This window comes from Neovison vison, chromosome 2, assembly GCF_020171115.1.
Source record: "Neovison vison isolate M4711 chromosome 2, ASM_NN_V1, whole genome shotgun sequence".
Classification (NCBI taxonomy): Eukaryota; Metazoa; Chordata; class Mammalia; order Carnivora; family Mustelidae; genus Neogale; species Neogale vison.
In genome coordinates, this window is record NC_058092.1 from 227,688,366 (window position 1) to 227,705,938 (window position 17,573).

Here is a 17,573-nt window from a genome sequence, read left to right on the forward strand (position 1 = left end):
ATTATACATTTGTCCAAACCCACAGAATAATGTAAACCATGGACTTTGTATAATTATGATGTGTCATTATAAGTCCATCAACTGTTACAAATGTGCCACCCTTGTGGGAGTGTTGATAATGGCAGAGGCTATGCACGTGTTGGCGGTGGGACACTTACAGGAACTCTCTGTACTTTCTACTCAATTTGCTATGACGTAAAATGGCTCTAAAAATAAATTTTATTTAAAGTTTGCCTTTTGTGCCTCTATCTTCATTCCTGGGTTCCCCACCCCTTCTGCTATAAATTATTTGAAGAAAAGAATGATATTTCATTAATCTTTTCAGTCCCAGCATCTGACCTAAGTATGGCAGATGCTTAACAAATATATATTGAATGAGTCAATAGCCAGTGCTTAATAAAAATCTCTAAGAACTGGGCTAATAGTTGACTGAGCAAATCGATGGTAGGTCAATATAAGTTTTAACAACAAGATATCACGTCCTCAAAGAGCAGAGGAAATTGTTTTCACTGAGTAACAAAGATTAATTATATCTAGACCAGATAGTATATTAATGGAATGTTTTTCGGCTCTTTTTAAGATAGGAAGAATTATTCTGATACTTACAACTGCTAATATGAATTGAAGTAAGTTTCAAACTGGTGACCTACAATAAAATCAATTCAAGTGGCCAGTTCATGCACTTTACCAACCAGGCCTACCAGTTTAGGAATTTCACCACAATACAGATGAATTTTGAGATTTTTCCAGTAAATCCTGAAAACATTTATTCCACAAAAGCTCATGGGAAAGGAGTTTAAGAAATGTTCTTTAATGATCCTCTTTCTAAAAGCCCTAAAAAATAAGGTGTCCAAAGAGAGATCCCACTAACAAACACAACCCATAACATATTTCAGTTTTATTACACATGCAAAAGGGCTTAAGAGTCAAGGTACAACTCAATATTGTTTCTTCCTTCTTTTTAGGGAAAGTAAAAAAGTTAGCACAAATAAAATTAGATATTATAGATTAAAATATTACATTCTCTCTCCTGGGACTGGGCACACACACTGAATACCTGAACAGCAAAACAAAACCTAATACATAAATGTCTATGGGGATTAACTGTAATTTACTTATTAATATTCTCACAGGATGCCTTTCATGAGATCTCATAGGCGAGACAATTAAAAATTGTGGTCAGTGACACGAGATCATGGACAGCAAATTAAGAGCAAGCTGCTTTTCAATCATGAATAGCAATGAATATGTCACTAAAGAAGTCCTAAAACTTGATGACTTAAAGAGATCTATGAAGTTAAGATATATTTCATCAAGAGTATCATATTCAATCCAGTTTAAGTTACCATTTTCTCCTGGTGAAGAAATGAAATAATTATTTTAAATACATTCCTAAGTTTCCAAACATAAGCCCTATGGCTTGTGTGATCAAGGCCAACCCAAGTACCCTGATCAGCCCTTTCCTGTAAAATGCTGAGAGCTGAGGACAACCTGGGCACAGGGAACTCCTCCATGAGGGGTGGGCAAGGCAAGTTGGCTCTGGGTCCCTTTGGCCAAGGTGAAGAAGGCTGGATTGCTCACAACATTGTGGACCAAGGGCACTCCAAGCTGGAACCTGGGGCAAAGCCAAGTTCTGGAGATGAAGCCATAGTGTCCTCTTGTCAGCAGGAAGGTCTCTGATGTTCCAGAGCAGCCCGCAACAAGGCCACTGGCTGGAAAGCATCCGCTTCCCCAGCCTGTCATCTCTGCTGAGTCTTCAATGAGGGGCTCCCGAGGCAGCCAGACCAACCGGGGCCCCTCCATTAGGCGACATGAACCCCAGACTCCCATGCATACTCCTTGGAGGCAGAGCTGCTGGGGTGACTGGAAGATTTCTGGCCATTCAACACCCTCATCTGAGAACCCCAGCCTTAAAAACCATTCTTGGTGATCAAGAGCCGGCTTCACGGAGCTAAGAAATTATAAAATTTTCCTGGAAAAGAATATATTGTTTCGTATAAAAATATACTCTCTAACGCCTCCAGAAGTTGATAAATATAATAATTTTATTGGAAATTACACATTATACTGTATGCCTCAGCCAGCTTTTTCTGAATGGTTCTTTATTTTAAAAACAAAACAAAACACTAAGAACACTTTAAACACAGGCACCCACTGATTTTTTGAGTGTACCTTGTCACATTTGCAAACTTCTGCTGCCACAATAACTTCCCCATTGTCCTGTTCCTACAAACTATGTAAATAAAATTACTTTTCACTGCAAACAGTTTTTATTCTGAATCTAAAAATCACACTTAGAAACAAGGTCTCATTGGCATCTTTCTTTGATTTCTTGAGTGTCTCTCCATATTCAGGGCCCATATTATATATGCATTACCCGTATCACTATTCTCTGGGTGTCCCCAAAATTGGTTTTCCATCACATCATTCATAGGCCAAACTATCTTTAAACTTACTATAGAATTAGGTGCAAAGTCTTCATTCTGATATGCTACATTCCCCTTAACAAGATACAGTCTCCACTGCTACCTCCGACCTTAATTTCAGGTAGGCTGCATCCCTAATAGCCACTTAAAACACATATTTCTAACGCACTGCCTAATCTCATTTTAATCTCCATTCATAAAAGCACTTTCTTATCTCTCTTCATAGATCCATCGTTTGAAACTCTGCCAATTCTACCTCTTCCATGATGCCTAGACTGCTTGACCTTACCCATTTAATCTCCTGTCATTTGTAGCTCTCTGAGCATTTACTAACTGCATCACTAATGAGGACAATTACTTACATATTTTGTATCTACCTGCCTGTGATCTAAAGACAGATACATTGCCTGATGCATCTCTGTTAACAATTCTTATACAAGACAGGAGAGCAATTGTCCATACCTTATTATCAAGTTCTAAAACTAAAATCATTTTTTAGAATGTTACCCTAATACATATTGCCTCCTTGTAGTCTAAAGGTAAAAGGCACAAAAGGTGACATTTTAAGACCCTACCCATCCCTATTATTCCATAAAAGAAACTGATGGCAATACAAAAATATCTTACATTTAAATTCTGCTTATAAGTATATTTTCTCTTAAGTGAGGAATATTTTTTAAAACAGGAATGACAATATTAAAAATGAAATTAGTATTATTTCAGGCATATTAAAGAACCTTGAGTTCAGAATTACCTCCAACAGGATCTTATATTCTTAGTGAAAACCTGAGAGAAAAGAAGGCACTCTCCCCAACAAAGAAAGACCCTACCTTCAAATCTTGGTTAGAAGGATACGCTGGTGCCTGTGTGAATTTCCTAAGGCAGAGATCCTTTTCCCAAAGATGACTTTGGAATGTTCTTAAGAAGTTTTCCATAAGTAGCATTTATCCTTCTTATGATGATAGTTTGAACTGTCTTCTTAAACAATTTAATCTAAGCTCAGCCACGTGAGTTTAGAAAAATTTCATCATGACTTAAGGAAAAGCCAAAACTTAGCTGTCTACCCTGCACTGTCCTTACCAGCACTAGGCAAGAATTTATCACAGGATTTTATAGAAATATTGATTATAATACCTTTCCCTTATAAAGCAATGAAACAAATTTTCTACTTAATACAGGGAATATTTTACTTAATCTGAATGTGTTTAGTTTATCAAAGATTATTACTGAGCATACATCTTCAAAGAAACTAGAAAAAGTACCAGGTTTATTATTTTCTGCCCAATATATATGTCCTCTACCAGTCAGTGAGAAACAGGAGCTCCTAAATTCTACTTCAAGTTGAGAATACATTATTACTTGGAAATAATTTAGCTTATTTAAAGCAATTATTACATATTCCGGAGACCCGGCGCAGTAAGGTCAGAGTGAGAGCTACGATTTCCAGGCTCACCCTGTGGCGAAGCACCCTCAGTGCTCTACGGGCATGACACTATTTACTCCCTCCTAGAACATCAAGGTTACCAAGGTCACCAAGGCTGTTATCCCATTTTACAGCTGAAAAAAACAAAACAAAACAAAAACAAAAACAAAAAAAGAATGAGGCTTAGAAAGGTTAAATAAGGTCATACAGCTGGCTATTCAGACTCAAATCCAGACCCGAGTCCAAAATTTGAACTCAATACTATCCTTTACTTCCTTTAGAACATTCTACTATTACTACATTTATATTTTCACATTATATTATAACATCTTTGAGGGGAACAAGGTAATCAAATATATTTTCTGGATCAAGTATTAAATTATGTTCAGCATGATTCTCATTTTTCATTTATTTGGGGCATTTAATTTTTTGAAAATGAAAAAAGCTGTATGAAACAAAATATACTGTAGACCTCTGGTCAACAAAATATGTGATGAACCTGAACACCCCCAATCCCACACCAGGATCCTAACAAAGAGGTCATTATACCCAAGGCAGAGGCCCACTGCAGGGCACTCACTAATTGGCTCCTTGGTAGCCTAAAGTAGCAAACACACTTCCTCAGGAACCTACCAGGCACGGAGTACAGCGCCATGACTCCAACTAAGAAAGAAATGGTAGAATTACCAAACAGTGAGTGAAGAGCTAACGATACAAGAGTACTTAGTCATTATTTATCAAATATTCCTTCAAAATGCATCTTGCCATTTTTTTAAACAAGCTTTCTGGTTATTTACTGAAGTAACTGTCTATCCACTCATTCTCCAACTTACAAAATCATCTTTGATGGTCAAGAACAAGCTCAAAGGCCTCTTCCTTGAAGAAGCATTTCTGAATTTCTAGCGAAGTGTTCCTTTACCTTTTCTACAGTAAATTCTGTCTGACACAATTCCTTCTGCCTGGAATATGGGTCACTGCTTACACGTTCCTGTCCCTAGCTGTGTAGTTACTAGGACTTCGGTCCTCTATGAATTCTGTCTTCAAGCCACCACCCCTAAGCCCTGGCAGGGCTCCACATACATGTCTGTTAAAACAATTTTTTAAAACTGGCAACTTGAATTAAGCTTTACTCTAGGCTGAGCTGATTCATGTAACTGCTATTTAAGTGGTATTAGCACTTTTGTCAAAAAGATTTCTAAGGTTAAAACAAATACATAAAAAACATACATTGTTACCTGACGTAAGAAGATACATTATATTTAATATAATACATATTTATAGGTCACATTTTAATATTTATATTACAGTTATGTCATATATTAATACTAGAATATATTTAACACATTGAATCAAAGGGCAATAATTTATCCTTAAAATACAAGTTCGAGGAGACAACTGTCAAACGTCTGCATCCCGATATTCTTAGAAACTAGCTAAATGTGTCAAAAGAAAATTATTTCATAATCAAATCAGTTGCTTTATTTTCTATCGCCACTGCTATTTAGAATACCCCTTCCACAGGTACCACTACTACCGCCAATTAAAATATAGAAACAGTACATGTATTTCAAAAGTTAAAGCTTTATTGTTATGGCAAAAAGTAACTGCAGGTGATGTGGTCACAACGGCCCAAAAGAAAGGGTTCTAAACACAGAAGCAGGGCCTGGAAAAGTAGAGTTCACAGAAGTAGGGCTAAATATAAAAGAAACAGAAGTTATTCTCTTGTGATAAACTAACAAAAGGGGTCCAACGGGGACAAGATTTAGTAAAGCCAAAACTGCTGGAGAGAAATACATGTTGTAATTACAATTCTAAGGTGAGCACACTTTAAATGCATTAAATCCATAAGCAATTACTGAAATTTGCACTGCTATGTTCGAAGAAGCCAAGTGTGTTTCGGTATTTAAAAACAAATGCTCAAGAACTGTATTTAGTGTGCGGATTCTAACTTGCTTGTCTTCAACAACTCAAAATACATAATTTCTATCTGTAAAACAAAGTTCTAAAATAAACAAGACAGGACCTCATTAAAAAAAAAAAAAGAAAGAAAGAAAGAAAAAAAGAAAAACTCAAACCTCTCCCAACAAGATGAAAATGCCAACATTGATTCAAAGATAACAGACTTGACATTGTTGCTAATATAGATCTTCCCTGACTCACAATGGGGGTTACATCTCAATAAACCCACTGTAAAATGAAAATACTGTAAAATGAAAATACATTTAATATCTCTAATCTACCAAACATCATTGCTAGCCCCGCCTATTTTAAATGTGCTCAGAACACTTACATTAGGCTACAAGTGGGCAAAATCACCTAATGCAAAGCCTATTTTATAATACAGTGGTGGATATCTCATGTAGCTCATCAATACTGTACTGAAAGTGGAAAAGAAGATGGCTGGATGAGTGGAGAATAGTTTTAAGTTGTCTGCCCTCTCGATCACGGGGCTGACTGCAAGCTGTGGTTGCTACGGCTGCCCAGTCTCACCAGGGAGAATCCTATGGCATATCCCAGGCCTGGGAAAAGATCAAAATTCAAAATTCTGAAGTATGGTTTCTACCAAATACGTATCACTTTATCACCATCATAAAACTGAAAATTTGTTAAGTTGAACCATTGTGAGTGGGGGGGACTGTCTGTCCATTTACAATGCAATTTCATCAAATTTAAGACACTGATTAAAGACACATCATCCGAGTACTCATTGTTTCTTCTCCTTCACCGATCGCCCACTATCCCGACCTCCACATACAAAAGAAACACATCTCCAAGATGTTCCCTTCTTTTCCATCCTCACCGCCAAGTAACTTATATCAACTCTCACCTTCACAGCCCTGCTAACTTTCTAACTAGCTCTCCTGACCCAAGTCCTCCCCCTTCCCATTCCCGTCCCCACCAGACTCTCCCATGCTACAGGGCTATCTAAGACGTTACTCTGATCATATCACAGCCTAACTTAAAAATCTTCATGGTTCCCCACTACCTCTACAACGTCCAGTCCTTAGCATGGAATGGAGACCTAATATTTACATGCCCATTTCTATGAAGTCTAAGAGCAGGAATTTATATTCTACTAACCTCTGACTTTCTTATATAGTAAATAATCCAAAAATAACACAAATGAAAGTGCCATTTGATTATCAGACCTGAAATTCAGAAAAAAAATCATCTAGAAGGACTGGAGTAGTCACATGGAGGAGGCGAAGGAATGAATCAGGAGACCTGCAAGGGCTTTCTTTTTGTTCTTAATCTTCAAAATATAACATACTTATGATAATAAAGGTCTACTGACTGTTGGGAGTTTTCTGAAACAAAACTCGATTCATACCCAACAATTTCAAATTTATGGAGGAAATAACTGCCAAATGTCTGAAATTGGGAATATCAAGTCTCAACTAGAGAGTACCATAAGAGCAGGACAGGAGCTGTACATATCACGTAAAAACTATACTGGTGAAGAAGAGCCTCCTCTCTGGCCTAGATCCCAACAACTTTAAAGGGGATAAGGAAAGTAAGGCTGGTTTAGAATAGACAGTTTTAGCCAACAGGCCACCAGTGAAAAAGAAGCATAACAACAGATAACTAAAATAATTTGGAATCATATAATTTTACGTCTTTCCAATGTATTATTCTCAAAATATACATGATCATTCATGGTAATTAATGAAGATTATTAATCTACATGTAACAATCTTGTTGGTTTGACAAAGAAATAATCCTCTCAAATTCTACCTTAAAAGTTAAAATCTACATATTGATTTGCACTGGGGTCACTAGAATATAATCTTAATACTTTCTTATCAGAAACCTCAGGAGGACTTACATACTATATCTTGTATTTGATCATATCATAACAACCTGTTCTCTTTAACTATTGGACTCGTCGTGTTATCCTGTGTCCAGTGCCTAAGAGCTCGTTAATTACCTAAACTATATCTCCATAGGTCTTGTTAATTACCCGTCTCCTGTCTCAGAGGACCTTGTTAATAACTTGTACAGTCTCTCTAAAGAGGTCCTAACAACACATTAAAATTAAAGATGCTTTTCTTTTAGCACCTGTCAAGTGCTGTAAATTGAGAAATTTTCACATCAGTTTATTAGCCTACAGTAGTTTTTGTGGATTTTTTTGGCTGGTTTTCTTCTTTCACAAAATCTCTCTGTATCTCAATCTCTCAACTCAAAATAATAATAATAATAAAAACTCGGCAAACTTTTGTCTTTTTTTGTTACAGAGCTTTTTTTGTTTTCAATTTTGAAGTCTATAAATATCAATTTGCATTAGTGAGTTAGCAAAAGGATGGCATGGTTGGTATCTGCAAATTAACCCATTGGGAGATGTACCAATTAATGAGAGCTATTATAATGAGTATTAGGATGACAAAGGGTAAAAAAGTTTCAAGTAGTATCTGGGGAGTTTAGCATAAAAGTTCTAGTTAGTGTTAAGGGAACTAATCATATTGCATATTTCATGTTCCTAGTCACTGTTTCATTGGATACATTCTGCAAATCCCTGGACACTAATGGATTAATGGCTCTAAAAATCATCTCAAAAGTTTTTGTTTTCTGTCTTGTAAATGAGGCCACAAATTTTCAGCTGTGTAAAAGATTTATGGCCTGTCATGAATGAGAGGCAAAATTATCTTTACTATTAGACAAATATGAACAAAAAATAAATACTGTTATTAAAATAAACCTTATATATGTTAAGGTTTATTATATTTATTATACCAAAGACTGAGCTTTAAACTCACACAGGGAAAAAAAAAGAAAAGGCCCATAAGGACCACTATAAAAATGAAAGTTTTGAAACTTTGAATAGGATCATTTCTTTTGGAACATTTGTTTACTCTAACTTTTTAAAATCAAAATGCAGGCCTACAGTAAACAGTCTCTTTTTTTCATGGACATGCTATATAACTTCATAATAATGACTACATGCTTATATGCCTACGTGATTTGTAAAAATTAGAAACACATTTAAATATACATCCGGGTAACTGATTTTTTTTGTAGTTTCTAAGAAAGATACGATACAACCAGAGACAGGAATTGATGAGTTAAGAAAGAAAGGACGAAGGGAAAAAGAGAAGTAGGTCAACCTGATCCCAAAAGTAAAAGGCATACTGTCATGCAAAATTATAAAATATTAATGATAGACAGGAGTTCTTGATCTTAGACACTATTTCTGTACTGTCCTAAAAAAATAACTGTTTCACCAGCTAAGCAACAAGCAGGTTTTTTCACAGTAAATACTATAAATGTAAATGTATGTATATATGCCCTAATAAAATCAATAACATCAGGAATGATATTATAAGACATACCATTAAGTTAACATAGAACAACTAGGAGTGTGCTACATTGTATTCACAACAACAATACAACAGGAAATAATGAAAGGAAAGCATGTTCTTTGTATGAGTCACATACAGAATATTCACCAATCAAAATCCTGTGGTAAAAATACCTCCCATAAGTTCTTGCTTTCCAGTGAGCCTCCTTTCTAAAATCAAACATCAGCTCTTCATACAGAGCACGCTAATATTTTTGGGAAAAAAAAATATATATAGAGAGAGAGAAAGAGAGAGGTTTTTTTTAAACATTTCAGAATGAGACATACACAGTGAATTCTCTTGACTGGGGGCAGTTCTTCAATCCTGAAATCTTCTCATGGAGCCTCAGAAGAACACATCACAGATCTTCTTTTCAAGTTATGATAGGGAGCGCATAAACACAAGCATATTTTCTAAGTGTTGTTCATCACTACTGATGTCTAGGTTTTACTTGAACTCTGAGACACTATTCATCCACAGATGCCACAAGTATTAAGCACTCAGACATTTCTGCCTGGTCTTCAATACCTACCATAATTTACATGTTTCTTAGCTTTCAGCCAAATCTCATACTCCTCTCCATGTCCCTGTTTTAGTCTGGCTGACCTCCACCTTACTTAGGGCCCAGTGACTAAGTCATCTATTCAACCATGAGTTCACCAAAACAACTCCAGATTTCTATTCATCAATTAGAACTTCCTTTAGTCTTATAAAATAAAGGTTGTAAGTTAGATCAGTAATTCTTAAACCTGACTGAGAATCAGTGGGAAGTTTTAGAAATGTTGACTTTCATTTCAGGGCCCATTCATCCTAAAGATTCTAATTTAGTCTGAGATAGGACCCAACAAATTGTAGTTGAAGAGAAATCCCCAGGAGCCGCTGACGATCAGCACAAAGGAGGACATGTACTCATCTAGGTGGTATGGGGTGCCCACAAAAGAAGATTCAGCATAGCTATAAGAAGCTTAGACAGCTTAGCAAGGAAGACTAAGACCCAGACACAATACATATCCTAGAGCAGTTATGTTCTGTATCAGCAGAAATCCAAAAGGAAATACCAATGTTATTAACCAAGAATGAATTAAAGAGTTCTTAGCCTAAAGGACAGGTTGAGCACACTCAGATGAGTTAAGAGGACATTCCAGGACTGAGCCAAGAAATGGGCACAGTAAGGCTTACAAGGGCCTCAGAGGAGAGAGTTAAGGAAATTAACTAGAACAGAGAGATAAGGAACAGTAAAAGAAAAGTTGGCGAATCAAGAAAAGCCTAAAATACAGTAAGTCTTTAAAGTCAGAAGAGTTTGGATTTGGTGTTACAAATCAGAGGTTCTTAAACTTTCTTGAACTAGGCTTTTCCAACAGACTAAAGTTACCATGGCTCCCGTGCCTTTAATACTAAGTAGTAGTAATGCTAAGTGTTGTGATAAATAAAATGCAAAAACTGCAGTTCACTTAATACTCTCAGAATGTCTCATTCAGATAAGGTTTAATCATTTATGCTTGGTGAGGTGGCCTTCCACATTCAGGGACCCAGGCTACCCGTGTCTTATGGCTCTGCCTTTTATGAAGATCTCCATTCAGTCAGCCTGGGGATCAGCAAACTATTTCAGTAAACTTTGCAGGCCACACAGTCTCTGTTACAAGGACTCAACTCCAACGCTACGGCACAAAAGCAGACCAACCAGTGGCTGGGCTGTGCGAAGCTGAAACGTTCTTTCCAAAAATATGGTTTGCCCACATCTGGCCTAAGGTACTGAGAAAGACGGGCAATCAAGACGACTGCACAGGACATTTTCACGGACCAGACCTGGACGTGGTAGATTTCTCTCTCACTCTCTCCCATAAGCCAGAACTTCATCACCTGTCCCCAGCTAAGGCTCTAGCTGTGTCTCTGTTTTTCTAAAAAAAGGACATCCTGTTTGCTGAACAAAGATACCATGTCCACTTTCCACTGGAAGACCAGCCTGGTGTTAAATTAGACATGGCTGTGAACAAATGATTAAAAATGGCATAACACAACTCGGGTTTTTTTGTTCTTGAAAAATGATCGAACTGCCGATGCAAACAAGCATTACTTTACAAACTGCGTGGGGTCAGACACACGACACCGCAGTTGGTCCTGATGACACCAAACTACCTGCGACTCTAACGAAAAAGCAAGAGTAGCCGTGATTTGAAAACACAAACTCCGTCTCAGTCACAAACCGATGAACCATCTTCCTGAAAACGCCAAGAAATCCACCTACACTTTGCAGCGCATGTGCAGTACGGGTCGCGCGGCATGCCCAGTGTGAGACAGCAGCCAGACTTCTCAGAACCTGCAGACCACACACACAATGCGGCGCCCTCACCACACCCAACTCAGCTTCTTCTGGGTCCACCCCGGAACGGAACCGGCTTTCCTCACTGGCTGCCCTGGGGCTGGGATGTGACGGACTCTGGCCAAGGGGACAGCTGTGGAGGTGATGCACACGGCAGCCAGGCCTGACACAGAGACGTGCCACACGGGACCCTCGGCTCTTCGCCCCTGCTGCGTGACCCTGCCGGCTGGGTGGTAAATGGTGGCACCACAAGAAGGAAGGAGCCTGGCTCCTGAATAACGCTGTGCAGCTGAATGACCGCAGGAGCAAAACACCACTTCCCTCCTTCCCGCCATCATGAATCAGGAGGTGACAGTGAGTGACACGCTTTGACTGTGATCGGCCACCGAGATCTGGGGTTGTTTATGACAGCTGATAACCTACTTAACACAGAGTTCTTAAGAAACTCCAGAAGCGTGCTAAGTAGGGTCTGAATATTAAATTTCAAGAGCCCTTTGACACTCACTGAGATGCTGAATAATGCTTAGTTTTACATAAAAATGCACCTATTTGCCTTTGTGGGTCTATTTTTGGTGTGCCATAGGTCTTCCCAGTGCACACTGGGCTGGAAGAGGAGCCTAAAGGAATAAAAGCACATTTTAGGAAATGGGTCTGCTATCCTGTGTTCGTTGATTCAAAAGTGATCTGCTCTAACCCCTACTACCTACCAAGCATCAGGCTGGAGATTAAGGGCAGAAAGATGAATGAAACGCCCTCGCCCTCAAGCTGTTCCCGGTGGTGAAAGGGAGACCAGTGACTGGTCCATTAGTGAACAAAGGGATGCCCACAGAAAGTAAGAGTTCCATAAGAAAAGGCTGTCCCACAAGGATCAAGGACCTCTTCCAATGAAAGCAGGCAAGGCTTCAAAGAAGAGGGGCAGGTAAGAGGAAAGAAGCTGTGAATTAGTAAACACAGGGCAGCAAAGGGCTTCAAAGAGCCCCCTTTTCCTATTCCTTGTTGGAGTAACCTTACAAAGAACTGATTTCATTTCTTCTATTGGTTTTATGCAAGACTATTATCAGACCTATTCCAAGAACAGAAGCACAAGGTAGTATTTTTTGCGGTTTACAAGGCGATCTCGTCAGGTGGATTTTACTTTTTCTTTATCAAGAAATAATAACTCTGACTTCTAAGAAAGCATTCCTCAGTGCTTTCAAGTTTTCCGGAATAAAGAAAATTCTCCAGGTTCAATCACACCCTGTGCACTGAGAGGGCAGCAGCAGCTTCCCCTGCTCCTGCAAGCCCAGGTGCGCGGCTCACTCAGAGAACGCCCCCCCGGGGTCCCCAGCCTCGCCGTCCGCCTTCACTCCAGTCAGCGCTCTCACAGACGTCAGTCACAAGAGTCCAGGAGACTCAAAACAGCACTACTGGAAAACATTATCCGCAGCCCAGGTCCTAGTGACGGCAGTCTGTGGCTTCCAAAGTGCATGTGGTCGAGATGTGAACCTGGGAAATCTAAAACGTCTCCTCTCACTGAGGGCTGATGTCAGCAGGAGAAACAGGAACACTCGGTCACGGTCACGGACAGACGAAACCCCCCTCGACTGTATCCTCCCAAATTCCACTCAAGATCAAGCTGCTTTCCAGAACTTTGAACTGCACTCTCTTCCTTGATCTACTTAGAGTCAATCCTTCTTTTTTTACACTGTAAATTAGAGCGACCCTTTAATTGCAAATGTATTTACCGCGAACATGGTTTGCAACACACAGGGAAAGAGTACAATATTGTCCTCATACCTGGCATCCCAAAGAACACGAAGAAGAGAAAGACTTAAAATTTAAAAATCTTGTTTCTTACACATTTGCAAGCATTTTATGCATTTATCAAGAAATAGCTCTAATTTTGAAAGAATCAGGATTTGTCCTGAAGTCACCCAAACAAAGCCTAAATCTGGTAAGATGCCACACTCACATTTAAAGCCCACAGCAATCCACGTGAACAGCCCAAGTAGACGGCAATTAAAGATTTGAGGATACTTATTTTTCCACATGCCTCCATGATGTAAAAACATTATTTTCTTACCAGTTCCCATTTTTCTTGCTTTTCTTTGACTTTAAAATTATTTAACTTACCCAATCTCCAAGTTATCACAGTTATTTTTAATTATCTTCTTCTTCAAAAAAAAAAGTTTAGCAAAGGGAGAAAAATACATTTCTATTTACCTCTGTAATTTAGGACTTAAGACAATATGTAGACTACGCTATATGAAAAACCAACATAAAATATGTGAGAAGCATAACAAAACTATGGAGACTCTTCGATTAAAACATTAATACCACACGATAAAAATGCATTTTTTGGTGTACAGTTTATAAAGAAAACTGAATACTTTTTAAAGCCATAGCAAATATTTACTACTAAAAGAAAATGAAAGAAATACACTTTTCCCTTGAAAATGTTAAATGCCTACTTTAACCCATCTTTAGAAAATCAGAAGACAGGTGGGCGAGCACCGTCTAACAGGATGCTCGTTCATACTATATTCTTTTGTGAATGGTGGGACAAAACAAGGCACTGTTTTTGAATAAAAGATGATATGACAGTATATAAAACATAGTAACAGCCACCATTCACTGGCTTTATACCATGTACTTCATTTATAATTTATCATCACCCAATCCTACCACGCAGATATTCCTTTCCTTGTTTCAAAGATGGAGACGATGAGATTCACAGAGGTCCCAGGGCTACAGAGCCAGGATTCCCACTCAGGTCAGTATCCTATACGGTACTGCCTTAAGGAAAAACGTCTACACTCTACGGCACTCTATCCTGCTTAGGACTCCAATAAATTCATCTTATTCTTTGATTAGGTTTTCTTTAATCAGCTATTCCACCGTTCACGTCTGCAAAATCCATAATCTCATTCAAAGGTACATAGTTCCAACTTGCACTAAGGAAGAAGAAAAGTACCGTTACACGTGTAGCTGCGAACTACGATTTTTGAAAATCGAATCTTTATCATGATAGTGATTATTCCTATGACCACAAGTCATCATGTAGAAAACACTTTGATAAATTTATGGTACCCACAAGGGTCCCAAAATTCCAGTAAACATTCACAAATAAAAGCTACTTCTAAATAGACATTTGATAAGGGTAGTTAACATCTATGATGAAAACCATTAATACTTAACCTAAGCCAGTATTTCTTAAAGAACAGCCCATGGGCTGCTACTGGTCCACTAATCCTCTCCAGAGAGCCCCTGAACTAATCCCTGGAAAACAATATCCAGAAACATAACATATCACCTAATTTCTGGCCTGAATGAACACCCAGTGTTTAATGGTGATCTTTAATGGTGAGAGTGATTCACTCTCACCATGAGTCACCAAAAGCTATGTGGTTCTCTTTGTTAAGTTTCAGTATGTTTCTGGCTCACTTAAGCAGAGATAGACTAGGGTGGGGATTAAGAATTTTTTATCCTTGTAAGATAAAAAGTTCAATTCCAAAGGTGTATACAATGTTGCCTGGTTCCTTAATTAATTATAAAAATAAGATTTTTGTTCAAATCAAATCAAAGGAATTTAAAACATTCAAGTATTTAAAAGGGATATTTGATACTTTCAAGTACAGTATTTTTCAAAATAGCACAACTTCCCCCATGTTAGGCTTACCTTGAAGATGGCATTATATTTGAAGCCCTGAATTTTGTTGTAAACGGATTAGTTGACTCATAATCAAAATAGTCCTGACGATTTTCACTAAATGCGTTAGGTGATTTCAAGTCACAAGGGCTATCAGATCCCCCATTGCTAAGTTTATCGGATCTTCGGCTATCTTTTTTTCCAGTCACTCTCTCAAATAGGCTAACTTTCTCCCTTTTCTCTCTTTTATTTTCTTTTCTTACTTCAACTGATTTTGAAAATAAATTCATGCCGCTGTCCCATGATTCACTGCTTTCTTCAAATGGATTTTTCTTCCTTGGCAGTGTTGCAAATTTTTGGGGTAATGAAGCAGTCACATTTGTAAATGGGTCATTTTGTCTTCCGAAAGACGATTCACCTTCATCCACACTGCTGTCAGGTTGGTTCATTTTAGAAGTATCAAAGCTTAATGTTCTTCTGTGTGGAGATTTGAGACTTCCTGCAAAACAATTTTGTAGTTAGTACATAATCAGGGACACATTACATCACACTAGTTGACACATTCTGTGTGCACACTGCTGCTTTTAGAATGAGAGCAATTAGCTATTTAAAGATATTAACCTTTAAAATAATCAAGGAAAACAATTTTAAAATGGTAAAGCATAGCAGTCTCAAGTAGATAGGCTAATAATAATTAGCATATTGCTAGACAATCAGGAATTGACTCAGCTCAGAAAAAAACAATCACTTACACAAACTATAATGTCAAAACTAGAGGTTCTGATGGGCACAATGGTGCTATAAATTCCCAAAGACTTTTTTCATTAGCATTAAACATACTTTGCTACTTCTGAACATACAATTTTTTTTTATAGGAACTTTCTGATTAAATGGAATATTTATTTATGCTTCAGGCTTTCAAGACCAAAGAAACAGCAGTCAAAAAAAGACGCCAGGCCATGAAAAGCAACTGGGACTCGTTTTTGTTATCATTTAATAATATAAACACAATGGTGAATTGACAACTAAACTTAGAAACTACCAAGAAATTGCAATTTTCATTTTCTAACTTTGTAAGTTTGACTTTAAAAATTAAAATGGTAGTTCGGATCACTAAGGATACAATTAGATAGTGTCACTTACCACTTTCTGGAACCGCTCCAAAGGCATCTATCTGCCGCCCAAGAAGATGCGTCTGACCAATGGTGCCGGACTTTAGTTTCTCAGAAGATATGTGTGTCCCAGTTAAATCAGACATTGAATGTGCTGAAGAGAGTCGCTGAGGACCCAAAAGGAAAGGCTTTTTTGGTTTGGATTTCATCTGTATTTCACCACTTGAAAATTCAGTACTGGCATCGGGTATGTGAGAACTTGGAATGATTGCAGAAGACGTATCCGAAAATGTCCCATCATTTTTTCTACCTTTCATCTTATCTTTTAATTTTGCAAAAGGAGATCTTGTTTTGTCCTTCATTGATAAGTCAAACATACTTGCTGTCATATTGTTCCTCATGAATTGAATATTGACTTTGATCTCACCCCTGTTTTTGGCTCTTTTTCCTTGTTTGGATTCTAATCTAAACCACCTTAAAGAGAAGGAAAAAAAAAAAAAAAAACACTGGGTTGTAACACGTAAGGAAGAAAGGCTATAAGCTTGGTATATACAAAGAGCTTTTTAGGTTAAGCTATTCCACATCAAGGCAAACTAAGCACGAGAGCTATTATGTATCCATCTGACATAAGTATTGCTAGTGGCCTAAGAGCATTTGTTCATGTTAAAAGACACTGAAGTAAAGGCCAGGAAAGAATTCATCAACACACTACTCCCGAACATCATACAATAATGACCACATTTTTAATAATTAAATATTTAGCCCGTTTTTCTTCTTGTAAAATCTATTGAAAGAATCTTGTTAACATTGGAGACCACTGCATTATAGTTTGCTAACTGTGAAAATTACATAAGATGTAATTTAGATTCATATAAAGTGGGTCAAAGCCTTCTCCTGAATAAAATATGAAAAATGAGTAAAATGTAGGAAGTGACAAATAGTCACAAATCCTGTTAAGTTTTTGAAAAAGCAAGCTTTTTCTTTTTTAGAATCTATTTGCTTCGCTTACTATTGCTACTGTAACAGCACCAAAGAAAAATAATTTTAATTGGAGCCAAATCTTGGGCTTTCATTCAGTTCGCTGAATCGCACTGCCCATTGTCAATGATATTACAATAGTCCCCCCTTATCCATGGTTTCGCTTTCCCTGGCTTCAGTTACCAGCGGTCAACTGTGTCCTGGAACTTCTGTGTCCTCAGAAGGTCAGTAGTAGCCTAATGCTATGTCCCAAAGCCTACGTTATTCACCCCACTTTGTCTCAATACAGAGGCATTTTATCAGCTATCACCCCACGAATGGTGAGTAGAGGACAATAAGGTAGAGAGACC

At 37.8% G+C, this 17,573-nt stretch overlaps 1 protein-coding gene across 1 annotated transcript in view; it reads right to left on the bottom strand.

Annotated features, from left to right (window-relative positions):
- Positions 1–17,573, bottom strand: part of RAB11FIP2 (RAB11 family interacting protein 2) — a 42,124-nt gene that overhangs the window by 19,110 nt on the left and 5,441 nt on the right. Inside the window, exons 2-3 of the mRNA XM_044240611.1 lie at positions 16,277–16,719; positions 15,164–15,632 (exon numbers count right to left, since the gene is read on the bottom strand). Coding sequence (XP_044096546.1) covers positions 15,164–15,632; positions 16,277–16,719 — 912 coding nt within the window. The remainder of the gene's footprint in view (positions 1–15,163; positions 15,633–16,276; positions 16,720–17,573) is intronic.